General features: G+C 35.6%; 2 protein-coding genes across 2 annotated transcripts; both read left to right on the forward strand.

Moving 5' to 3' along the window:
• Positions 1–313: 313 nt before the first annotated feature.
• Positions 314–4,206, forward strand: LOC106776785 (ATP-dependent 6-phosphofructokinase 5, chloroplastic). Its single transcript, XM_022775999.1, has 13 exons — positions 314–330; positions 801–891; positions 1,471–1,544; positions 1,815–1,926; positions 2,200–2,295; positions 2,412–2,513; positions 2,599–2,673; positions 2,843–2,983; positions 3,076–3,192; positions 3,282–3,386; positions 3,491–3,571; positions 3,675–3,803; positions 3,911–4,206. Exons 1-13 carry the CDS (start codon positions 314–316, stop codon positions 4,076–4,078), a joined length of 1,308 nt encoding a protein of 435 aa, XP_022631720.1. The 3' UTR covers positions 4,079–4,206.
• Positions 4,207–11,230: 7,024 nt separating this feature from the next.
• LOC106776786 lies at positions 11,231–11,920 on the forward strand. Its single transcript, XM_014664256.1, has one exon. The coding sequence runs from the start codon at positions 11,231–11,233 to the stop codon at positions 11,918–11,920; it is 690 nt and encodes a 229-aa protein (XP_014519742.1).
• Positions 11,921–12,407: the final 487 nt, after the last annotated feature.

Here is a 12,407-nt window from a genome sequence, read left to right on the forward strand (position 1 = left end):
TTCATGGCCTACCAGCTTCTAACCGCTATTGCCATCGTTTTTCTCACCTCAATCCTCGTTTCATGACAATGGCGGTACCGGCCAGAGTTGCCACCGTCTTTCCCAAGGTTAAGAGTCAAAGCTCCAATTCCAACTCCACCGCCGAAATTGATTTCAGCGACCCTGATTGGAAAACGAAGTTCAAGAACGATTTTGAAGACCGTTTCAGACTTCCCCATGTCACTGATATCTTCCCCGATGCTGCTTCTATGCCCTCTACGTTCTGTCCCAATTTGAGGTTCGTTTCTCTTTGCTTCCGGCGCATTAGTCCGTCATGTGTCAGAGTTTTCTGTACCGTTCTTTTCTCTTTTCAAAGTAGATATGGTTTTCTGTACCGTTCTTTTATCAGAGTCAGAGTTTCACGTAATTAAAATAATGCAGCATAGAATGTCAATATAGATTATTGACGTAAAAACTCCTATTCTCTCTTATCAGAATTTTGATATTGATATAATATAGGTTTATTGGGGGTAAACATTTGTTTTTTTTTTTATTTATTTATTAGAATTGGAGTTTGACATAATAGAAATCCTATTCTCTAAGAACTAAAATTTTGCATTGATATTTGATAATTCTTGTAAAAGGGGTATTGTTACATTTAAAGTCAGTAAACATTCTTGAGGTAAAACTCCAATTCTAATTGGACAACAATAATAAAAGCACTTAACGAAGGTTACGTTTTATGTTTTCTTTGTTTGTTTAGACGTATTTTAACTGCAATTTTTTTCTTTGTTTATTGGTGATATCTATGACTGTGGCAGAACTCCAAGAACTAACGACTTTCCGGGCAATTATCCTTTGGATGAGGATTGGCATGGATATATAAATGACAATGACAGAGTGCTTCTTAAGGTGTGTCTCATTCGTACTTCATGTTGTTTGAATTTAAATCGGTTACGAAGGGGGTATTTTGCTGATAGATGTTAATACTGTTCATAGTAATTCAGTTTCCTGTTTTTCCGTGGATCTTTATTGCATTCATGTTTCAAATTACGGTTGCAGCCGCAAATGTGGTTATGGTTGCAGCTGCATCAGGAGATGCAGTCCGCAATTTGAAACCACACACGTGTTATCAGATTCTGGTTAATTTTGTTGTCATTATTGTATCTTTTTCTTTAGTCATCGTATTTGGACTTTAACTGTTGCCATTACTGATTTTGAATCAAACTAGTTCTCTTGGTGGGAAATTATTAATACCAAATGACCAATGTGAATTGACACATTAGGTTGGAATGTGGTGCTTGGTTAGTTGGTTGAAAAGCTGTCTCTCTGTCGTTAAAACTTTACATTCGTCTTTTTAGTTGCATTGTTTTGTAAATATAATTGAAGGACAGGGAAATGCTTGTGTTGGTCATTTAAGTGATGATCTTATTATTGTATAAAGTTTATGAATCATGTGTTTGTTAATTTCTGTTTGTTTTGATCTCTCAGACAATACACTATTCATCACCTACATCTGCTGGCGCGGAGTGCATTGATCCTGGTTGTAATTGGGTTGAACAATGGTACGTATTTTTTAGCAATAAAGCTTACAAAGCTATCACAAACTCATTGGACAATAGGATGGGAACATCACAGAATTGCCTCATTGCTTCTTCTATTTTATTTGACAGTTAGAGAGTGGGATTGAGAGAGATGTTCCTAAAACTTGTGATAATAATTACTATTAATATCTATATAGATATCAAATAGTTATTTCTTTCTTTCTAGACTTCTTGATATAACTTTTTCCTACCATTATCCTATTTGGTAACATGTTGTGAAATCCTATTTAGGGTTCATCGAGCTGGACCTCGGGGAAAGATATACTTTAAACCAGAAGAAGTAAAGGCCGCAATTGTAACTTGTGGAGGGCTCTGCCCAGGTCTTAATGATGTCATCAGACAGGTATGTGTAAAATATCAAAATGACTCTCGTATAGTTTTGACAACTTCTATATAAAATATCAAATCTTGGCTAGTTCTGATAAAGTTAATGCAACAAATTATTAGAAAAATGTACCACTTTAATGCATTCATTTTTCTGTACCATCTCAATGATACGTTGCCACAAAATTCTGTGAGCATTGAAATACTCTTGTGCCACAGTTATTATATTCTTTGCTTTCATGTTACTGTCTGAATTTAGGTTTAGAACTAAAATTATGGTCATTAACTGCAGATTGTAATCACACTCGAAATATATGGTGTAACAAAGATTGTGGGTATTCCTTATGGTTACCGTGGATTTTCCGACCAAGAGTTGACAGAACTTCCAGTAATCTCCTGCTTCCTTCCTTGTTGACTTTTGGTCTATATCTTTTTGATTCAACTATTCTATTGAACTTTCCTTCTTGCTAATGACCGCTTACTATATTGGGATTTCATTTGTAGCTGTCAAGAAGAGTGGTTCAGAATATTCATCTTTCAGGTGGAAGCCTGTTAGGTGTTTCACGTGGAGGACCTGGAGTCAGTGAAATTGTGGACAGTTTGGAGGTGGTCAATTATTCTATATATTGATAAAATTGATGGTTTCAGATTATTACTATGATTTGTCTGATGTGAATGTTATGAATTTCAGGAAAGAGGGATCAACATGCTCTTTGTGTTGGGTGGAAATGGCACACATGCTGGTGCAAATGCAATTCATAACGAGGTTTGTACTCCTATATTATCTATTTATTAATTGATCACATTCAGTTGGATCATGTTGTGTGATCGATGTGATTTTCTTTAAGAAAACAACTACGAATTTACAAAGTTGGTTTTCTGATTACTCAATGTCAACATTAAACTGTATATTAAGTGTAGTAAATTTTTTTCAGTGCCGCAAAAGAAGGCTTAAGGTGTCTATAATAGGAGTGCCTAAAACCATAGACAACGATATTTTACTGATGGACAAAACTTTTGGCTTCGATACTGCGGTTGAAGAAGCACAGAGAGCAATAAATTCAGCATACATTGAGGTGAATATACTTCTACTTAAGTCAATTTGACCAAATTCAGTAAAGTTTTCAGGTTGAAGATTAGGATATTTACAGTTGACTCATTTGATTAGGCACATAGTGCATATCATGGAATTGGTATTGTGAAATTGATGGGTCGTGACAGTGGATTCATAGCAATGCATGCTTCCTTAGCCAGTGGACAGATTGACATATGTCTGATTCCTGAGGTATTGTGTTAAAAACTTGTCAGAACACTCTTTTTTGTCATGTAGATATTTATATATACACTGATGCAAATTCTTTCTGCCATTCAAAGGTTCCTTTCAACTTACATGGACCTAGGGGAGTTTTGAGTTATCTCAAGTACCTTATAGAAACAAAGGGATCTGCTGTAGTCTGCGTGGCAGAGGGAGCTGGACAGGTAACTTAAGAAATTATTTTTATAATTTATTTATTTGAAGATTCCTACATTCTGACAGAAAATTAGAAATTTAAACTTCTAACTGATACATCCTCTTGATGCAGAACTTGCTTCAAAAAACTAATGCTACGGATGCTTCTGGAAATCCTGTATTTCGAGACATTGGTGTATATATCCAACAAGAGGTCTGCTATTTATTACTTGTTTATGATGAAGTAAATGTCAAATCATATAAAAGAAAAGAAAATCTAAGCAATTGGATTAGTTCTAACAACAGTTTTATTTCAGACGAAAAAACACTTCAAGGAAATTGGTGTTCATGCAGACGTGAAATATATCGATCCAACATATATGATCCGCGCATGTCGAGCAAATGCTTCTGATGGAATTTTCTGCACTGTGCTTGCACAAAATGCTGTTAGTCTTTCTCCTTCTCTATCTTCTTTTTCTTGCACATATAGTATTGGTTGTCCTAGGTAGCTACATTTTTCACCTGATATTGATTAAGAGATTTTGTATGACAGGTTCATGGTGCATTTGCTGGATATAGTGGCATCACAGTAGGAGCTTGTAATACGCACTATGCTTACTTTCCCATTCCGGAAGTGATAGCTCATCCCAAGTTAGTGGACTCTAACAGTCGAATGTGGCATCGATGTTTGACTGCAACAGGTCAACCCGATTTCATTTGATTCAACCTTCGGATGCCGCTTTTTCATTTAAAATTGTTTACTTGTATAGCATTGCAAATTCATAGTGCTTTCTTCCACTTCCATTCAAAACGAAATTTGAGAGGAATGACCAAGCATTGTTTGCTTGATTTTGGGACATTTGTTGTAAGTATAGAGTATTTTAAGAACATTCCTACTGGAAGTCTACTATTCAATGTGTTTCAAGACATGTCAATAATAGAATTCAGTACTTTAGTATAGCAGTCTCTGTTTATTCCTATCATAATAATTTTATAATTTTGAATCCAGAGTGACAATAATAAAATTATAAAATCAAGATAGATAACAGTTATATCAATCAAAGAACTCTCATCTCATTAAAATAACAGAAAATTAAAAACTAAAGACTTGAAAAATAAATTTTTATAAATATTTAAATATACTATAAAAATTTAATAGGAATTGAATTAAAATTTTCTAAATTATAGGGACTTAAAACTTATTTCAAACCCTGCAACTTTCTTTTCACTTTTTTGTATTTTAAAGTTTTTATATAAACATATTTTTATTTTACATTGTTTGTTAATAATTTGATTAATAGCTTTTAAACTGTTTATGTGTTTTTAAATTTTTATATAATCATATTTTTTATTTTAAGATATTTATTTTAATAATATAAAAATTTGATAATTTTTTATATTTTAAAATGATTTTTTAATAATTTGGTTAATAACTATTTTAAATATTTTAAATTTTTATGCAAATATCTTTTAAATAATTTTTATTATTAAATTTTATATGATTATTGTTACGATTTTAAATAATTTGATATAATTATATTTTATTAATATATGCACTAATAAATAAAATATAAAAAATATCTATTAAAATATGAACTTTGGGAACAATAAAATTAAAAAAAGGGTTAAATATGTTTTTAGTCCCTATACTATGGGCCGATTTTGGTTTTAGTCCCTCTTTCAAATTATGGTACAATTTAGTCCTTCAACTTTAGAAAACTCTGGTTTTAGTCATTTTTATCAAACTTTTTTAACTTTATTTGTTGTTTCAAGCAAGTTACATTATAGCATTTGGATTGTTTACACTGTTTGACACATTTTTGCTTCAATGTTAACTGAAAAACGCGTTTGAAACAACAAATAAAGTTAAAAAAATTTGATAAAAAGGACTAAAACCAGAGTTTTCTAAAGTTGAAGGACTAAATTTAACCATAGTTTGAAAGAGGGACTAAAACCAAAATCGCTCCATAGTATAGGGACTAAAAACATATTTAACCCTTAAAAAAATTATAAAATTTTAAAAATGTAACAGAAATACAGAAAAACAAAATTCATTAATGGTATAAGTAATTTCTACAAAATAAAAAAAAAAGATAATAAAAATTTAAAATGGTGTACTGTTTATAAGGACACAAAGTCAACAAGGCTCCATTTCCATTATATCTTGACAATACAAAAGACAATGTAAATTGGTTTGGAAAATTTAGTGGCACTATACTAAAATTTAAAAAACATATTGTCACGTCCCATTTAATTCCCTAGGTTAGTAGGGACAACCTGTCACTTCCATTAAATTCTCCATCCATTAGAATCCGTGTGGCAGTAGGGAGAGTGTAAGTTTTCAGAAAGTGAAAGACAGGTAGTAGACAGAGAGTGAACCGATCGTTTTTTTAGACAGTATTTAATGTGGGATTTCAAAAATTGGTGTCACTTCTCTGCATGTAACTCTTTGTCTTCAACCTTCAGCAAACCATTTTCTCCTCCTTCTCTCTAAAACACTCCACCTTCTCTCTAGATTTCTGACCTTGTTTCTTCTCCAATCATCAATCAGCTTCAGAATAAGTCTTCCCAGTGACAAGCTCTTTCAGTTGCACCGATCAGTTTTTCATTTGAACCGATAAGATCAAATCTCCTTTGTCATTTGAAGTTCTTCACCTTCCTTGCATGCAAGAACCGTTTCAGCTTGCATGTGTTTGTTAATGCACTCTCTAAATCCATTTTTGTGTATTTAATGCAATTGTGGATGTTTTTCACCGAATCAGACCTTGGATTGGAAGCCATAGTAGTAGTTGCAGTAAAAGACTTAGAAGCTAGCTGGAATTAGTGGTAAGGGAAGCTTGTAATTTAATTATGATTTTTGTTCTTTGGATGTGGTATGCTGGAATGATTTTACATGTATGAATTAGTTGATTTTGTGATCTTGCATGTCTGTTTGAACGTATTGATGATTGAAAAATGGATAAAACTTTGGTAGCAATAGGGTTAAGTTGAAAACTATGTTGAATTCTGTAACCTGATCGAGGGTCATGTATATGACCGTTCGGTATTTTCCTAGTACGTTCGGTCTTTACTGAAGTCTCTTCTGTAGGAGATTTCAGTTGATGACCGATCGGTATCCTAAAGACTACATATGTATTTTTTTTCTTCTAAGTAGTTTAGTCAAGACAACTCCAAATAAGTCATGAAGATTTCATTTTTCGGTTTTGCTATATATCATCATCTGTTTAAAACGTTCGGTCATAAACTGAACGTTCGGTCATAAACTGAACGTTCGGTCATAAACTGAACGTTCGGTCATAAACTGAACGTTCGGTCACTAAGTACTCGGTGATTGTATTCATAATATTCTTTAAAGAGTACTCAACTTTGAAGTGTTTGGTCATAGACTACCATTTCTGTCATTTAAAAGTGTTCGGTCTTATATTAATAATATTTATTGTTGAGTGGTCGGTTTTGTACTAACACTCGGTTTTGAAGTGTTCGGTCATAGACTATCATTTCAGTCATTTAAGTGCTCGGTCTTAGGCTAGCACTTAGTCTTTGAAGTACTCGGTTTTATATTAATACTATTTCTTTGGAAGAGTGTTCGGTCTTACACTAACACTTGATTTCCCAAAGAGTGTTCGGTCTTGTACTGACACTCAGTTTATTGAAGAGAACTTCTTTTATTTTAAATCACTCGGCCAAAGCTGTTTAGTATTCGGTTTCCGTAAAGTTAACCCGTTGTTGATCATTTGGTCATTTCCATAAATTATCTATATCTTGTAAGATTTGCTCGGCCTTAAATAGTATTCGGTTTTCCCTTGAGTACCTTTTTATATATTCGGTTTTCCCTTTAGTGTTTGACCATTCAGTTATTTCCTTAAAGTACCTTTATATATCTTTTAAGAATTATTTCTGAGAGAAATTGTGTGTTATACTATTGGATTTGGATTATATGGAATGAGAAAGATGAAGAATATTATGATCGTTTTAAGAGAATTCCAAGGAGGAATGTCTCATGATTGAAATTGAATGGTAAAGTATGAACATGGCTAAGTTAAGCTGTCGCTTATCCTGATATTCCGTGATTACTTCTCCTCATGTAGATGAGGGTAACTCATGCGTGGGAATGGCAGGAGGTCCTTTAGCCTCAGGGTATTTCAATACCGAGGTAGCTCCACTGGAGTAACCTCGGGTGACGGTCTATTGAGTGTATCCCAGCCACGTCCACCCGGGTGCAAAAGCATCGTAACTACATAGTTTATACAATCTGGACAGTGTCTAAAGTGGTCGGTTATCATAATTTATACGTTCGGTTTTTTATTGTTATACATATATGATGATTGTATGGTTGAAATATTGTTTTTGATCAATCAATTGTTATGTTAAATGTATGTTGGATTTGATTAATTAAATTACATAAGCTTACCTTTATTTTTCCTGTCATATCTGTGTTGTCGTTCGGTAATTGCCTGATCGGTTGTTCTCTTCACTGCAATGATCATCCAATGGATGTGAGTAGAGGGTGATTTTGAAGATTCCTTGGAAGAAACCTTGCAGACCGTTCAACCTGAAGATAGTGTAGGACCATCTGGTCAGTAGATTGTAGATAGTTTTATTGTCTAGTTAACTGTTCGGTGAATATACCGTTTTGTAAAGTTGTTTGGTATAAACCCTTTTATATTACCGTTCGGTCATAAGTTGAACCTATGACTGTTCGGTCTAAACTTGTATATCCTATCAGACTTTTAGTTCCTTGTACAGTTTTAAATTCTTAATGATATTTCATTTCCTTCTCTTTGCTTTCTTCTTCTCCACTATTCTATCTTATTGTTTTTGTTAACTCCTTAAAATAATTATAGTTTTCAATCTATATTTATTGGGATGTTACATTAATGGTATCAGAGCATTTTTATCCTTAGAGTACTTGTAGGTTATGAGTACGCTTTGCTTGTGCTGTGTACTCACATGATCGGTTAGATTTTATTCTAATCTCTTATAATAAACTAATGGACCTTTCTTCCTGTTGAAAACAGAAGATGGCTCCAAGACCTCCTCCTCAGCCTACCGACCGGGACTCATCTAGCAACAATAACAATTTGTGTGAATTTGTAATAGCAGTTCTTCAACAACAAAATGCCACTCTGACTCAACAGAACACGATTGCTCTGCAAAGTCTGGAGGTTGCTCGAGCCTCAGCAGAAGCAACTCAAAGGCAGATGATGGAGATGATGACGACCCGAATGCAAACAGATGGACCGTCTGGCTCTACTGTAAACATACAGACCGAATGGAGCATGGAAAGTTTTCTCCAACACCGTCCGGCCAAATTTGATGGGAAGTGCAGTGTTGATGAGGCCGACCATTGGTTAAGAGATATGGAGAAAATTTATAATGCCAAGAGATGCCCGAACGATAATAGGTTGGCATACACAGAGTATCAACTGACCGATGGGGCCAATCATTGGTGGAGCGCTATGCGGATGTTGTTGGAAGACGAGCATACTCCGATCACATGGGAAGCATTCAAAGATAAGTTTTATGAGGAGTACTTCCCAAATAGCGTTTGGTTCGCTAAGGAAGTGGAGTTCCTCCAACTGGTGCAAGAAGGGATGACTATATCCGAGTATACCGATCGGTTCAAACATCTCGTTCGGTTCTACATTATGTGAATCAATGAAGAGTGGCAGTGCAGGAAGTACGAAAATGGACTTAAGCCAGATCTCAAAGTGATGATCTCAAACCTATGCATCAAGTTTTTTCCAATGCTGGTGGAAAGGGCTAAGGTGTTGGAACGTAATATGCTGGAAGCCGAACGGCAGAAGAGGCAACAACAGACTGTTCGAGGACCGATTCCATCCAGGAGTGGTCTCGGTATGAGGAGAACGCCTTACTCTCGGCCTCTTTCGTCAGGATCAGGTTCTTCCTCTCAAGCTTCAGTATCAGTCGATCGGTCAAGGCAGCAAGGATCGGTCACATGCTTTAACTGTGGAGGACCACACTACAGGTCTTGATGCCCTTAACTAGGGAGATCCAAGTATTGCTGATGGGTGTCGCCGCCCAATCAAATTTGATTGCATAATAAGAAATGCAGTATAGTTAGGGAATGACCCCTAGGTCGTCTCTCAAGGACCAGCTGCGATTCAGGAATCAGGTCTAACACGAAAAGGGGGAGGTTGTGAAAGGTTTTGTGACTGCGATTAAACTAAATTAAAACACGAATGCAAACAGAAATTAAAAAAAAATAAATGTAAAAACGGGATATGAAAATAGTAAAACAAAATAAAAATGCAACTAATGATGTACATTATGGCCTTGAATATCGTGCAACAGGAATCAAATAAAAAAAAACTAATTAAAAAGCATAAATCAATTACAATCCAACAAAGTAACATAAAATATATTAACGTGAATTTAAAATGCAACGTTCAGCGAAAAGTTTGAAAATGGAATTACTAAAGCATAAATGATAAGCCTTGAAAAGTGCAATAAATGACTCACGTGAATTGAAATTTCCAAACTTGAAATTGCATACTTAAACTTCTAAATAATATGGAAATTGCAGTTAGAATAATTAAGTAATGTATAAAACGTTGTGCAGCCCCAAACATAAATCACCGTAAGCTGCCACATATCCTGTAACTCCACCTAATATAGTTCAATCTCAAGGACATTTTCAATGTAACTCCAGCAAAGAAATCAACCAAAATCCAGCACAGTTAATAACATTGCTAGCCTCCAGGAAACGTTCCAAAGCCAGCAAAAAGAATGCTCCAAGCCAAACCTTTTTCCAATGCAGTAGAAAATAATAAATGGAAAAGAAATGAATGCACTACATAAAATTTGATTCAGCGCTGCAGAGGAAAAAATTGTTCTTCCATTCATCCATAATCCATCACATGTATCATGGTTCAAAGAAGAGAATGCAAGGAGATGCTCCAGCCGAGAGAGCCCACCAAAGAGTGACGACTGCCTCTCTCCCATATGTCTAGGGTTCTGTGCTCTTCTTTAATGATGTGGACCAGCCCCCGTCAATAATACCCAATGCATGGACTTTTTATTGACTCTTCAAATTTGATCAGAGACGTGGCTGCAGCCTCTGGACACCCCTCATTTTGCTGGTCCGCACCTCCATTTCTACTGCTAGCGTGGGTCGTGCTTCAAATGAATTCAACCATTACTTTTTGAAGCTTCTCTCACGTGATGTGGCTGCTGGCTTCCGCACCACTCTTCTTTAATTGTTAATTCAACAATGCTTTAATTGTGAACAATCAACTGGACTTCTGTTCTCCTTTTTATTCAATAAATTAAGCCCCTTTCATGTGCTGCTTTCTTTTCTTGCTGGACAATCAATTTTTGATTTCCTATGGGCCCGCTGCTCATTTCTCTCAAAAATAAACTAAAACGCTGAATGCCATTCCAAGTGAAATTAACGTGCTTTTATTTTTCATGATCATGAGCAGCATGCTTCTTCTTCTTCTATTTTTTTTTTCTAAACGTCACTCCTCTTTTGTAATTGAAGCACCTCTTTCCATAAGCCTAAAGGGTAAAATCACCAAAATGCCCTTTTTCTTGTGAACACTTCTTTTGTAGAGAGTCTTGAATTATTTGGTGCCCTTCCTAATGTACCAAAATGTATTTCCAAAATTTTCCCTAAAAATAATAATGCAAATAATTATCTCAGAAAATTCAAATTAATTAAAATTCGAATTTCCGGTCAAATTAAGCATAATTAGGAAAAACGGAAAAATGCCGGACAATTAAGCACAATTCCCTGATTAATTCTAGCACAATAAACTAAGTGAAGTCGATAAAATATCGACTCATCAATTGCACTCGGTGTGGAAGGAATGGACACTCTGATACCGAATGTAACATGGGAGGACGAACGATGTTGAGGCCTCCAGTTGCTGGAAGAATTCCTCAGAGCAGTGGCGGTTGGGCACAAGCAGTAGGCCGAATGTATGCACTAACGGGAGCTGAAGTGGCCAGTTCAGGTAACCTCATCACCAGCACTTGCTTGTTGTATGGACTGCCTTGCTGTGTGCTGTTTGATTCGGGGGCAACACATTCCTTCATCTCGAAGGCATGTGTTGATAGATTGGGTTTGACCGAGAGTGAGATGCAGCTTGATTTGGTGGTGTCAACCTCAGCAGCCACTGAGGTTAGGACGTCTACTGTATGCATTATATGTCCTATTGAGGTAGAAGGGTACAAGTTTAAGGTAAACCTCATTTGCTTACCTCTTCAAGGCTTAGAGGTAATTTTAGGGATGGATTGGTTAACCACCAATCACATTCTTATTGATTGCGGAAAGAAGAAGTTGATTTTTCCAAGTAAAGAAGAGAAGTTATCACTAACGCTCGGTCAAGTGAGAGAGGATATAATTGAAGGTGCCATGTGTTTCCTCTTTTTGACACATTTGGACATGGTTGAAGGAGACCGTTCGGTACAAAGGGAAGCAGTAGGAAATCGTTCGGTTGTTAAGGAATTCCTGGACGTCTTTCCAGAAGAGGTGCCGGGATTACCTCCCCGAGAGAAGTTGAGTTCTCTATTGATCTGGTGTTGGGAGCAGGGCTAGTATCAATAGCACCTTACCGAATGACACCAGCAGAATTAGCTGAATTGAAGAAACAAATTGAAGAACTACTGGAGAAGAAATTCATTCGGCCAAGTGCCTCACCTTGGGGAGCTCCAATATTGTTGGTTAAGAAGAAGGATGTCAGTTCTCGACTCTGTATAGATTATAGACAATTGAACAAGTTGACCATCAAGAACAAGTATCCACTACCGAGAATAGATGATTTATTGGATCAATTATATGGAGCAACGGTCTTCTCCGAGATTGATTTGAGGTCGAGATATCATCAAATTTTGGTCAAGGAAGGAGACTGTTAAACTCGATTTGGTCGCACAAAAAGAGAACAAAGTACTGGTCCCCACTAATGTAGCATAGGGATGACCAGAATATCAATCCTAGGACTCGACAGAATTAAGATTAAAGTGTAGGGTTAAATCTTGTATTTATTTACTAATTATTTACTATGAAACAAGGTGGGGACACTTAA

Source organism: Vigna radiata, chromosome 11 (genome assembly GCF_000741045.1).
Source record: "Vigna radiata var. radiata cultivar VC1973A chromosome 11, Vradiata_ver6, whole genome shotgun sequence".
In the NCBI taxonomy this organism is placed as follows: domain Eukaryota; kingdom Viridiplantae; phylum Streptophyta; class Magnoliopsida; order Fabales; family Fabaceae; genus Vigna; species Vigna radiata.

Excerpts from the sequence above, each read along its gene's own strand:
- LOC106776786 (XM_014664256.1), top strand. The coding sequence starts at position 11,231 with ATGTTGAGGCCTCCAGTTGCTGGAAGAATTCCTCAGAGCAGTGGCGGT.
- LOC106776785 (XM_022775999.1), top strand. Across the intron at positions 1,927-2,199 it reads TTAATGATGTCATCAGACAG|ATTGTAATCACACTCGAAAT; the intron begins GTATGTGTAAAA and ends CATTAACTGCAG. Across the intron at positions 3,804-3,910 it reads CTGTGCTTGCACAAAATGCT|GTTCATGGTGCATTTGCTGG; the intron begins GTTAGTCTTTCT and ends TTTGTATGACAG.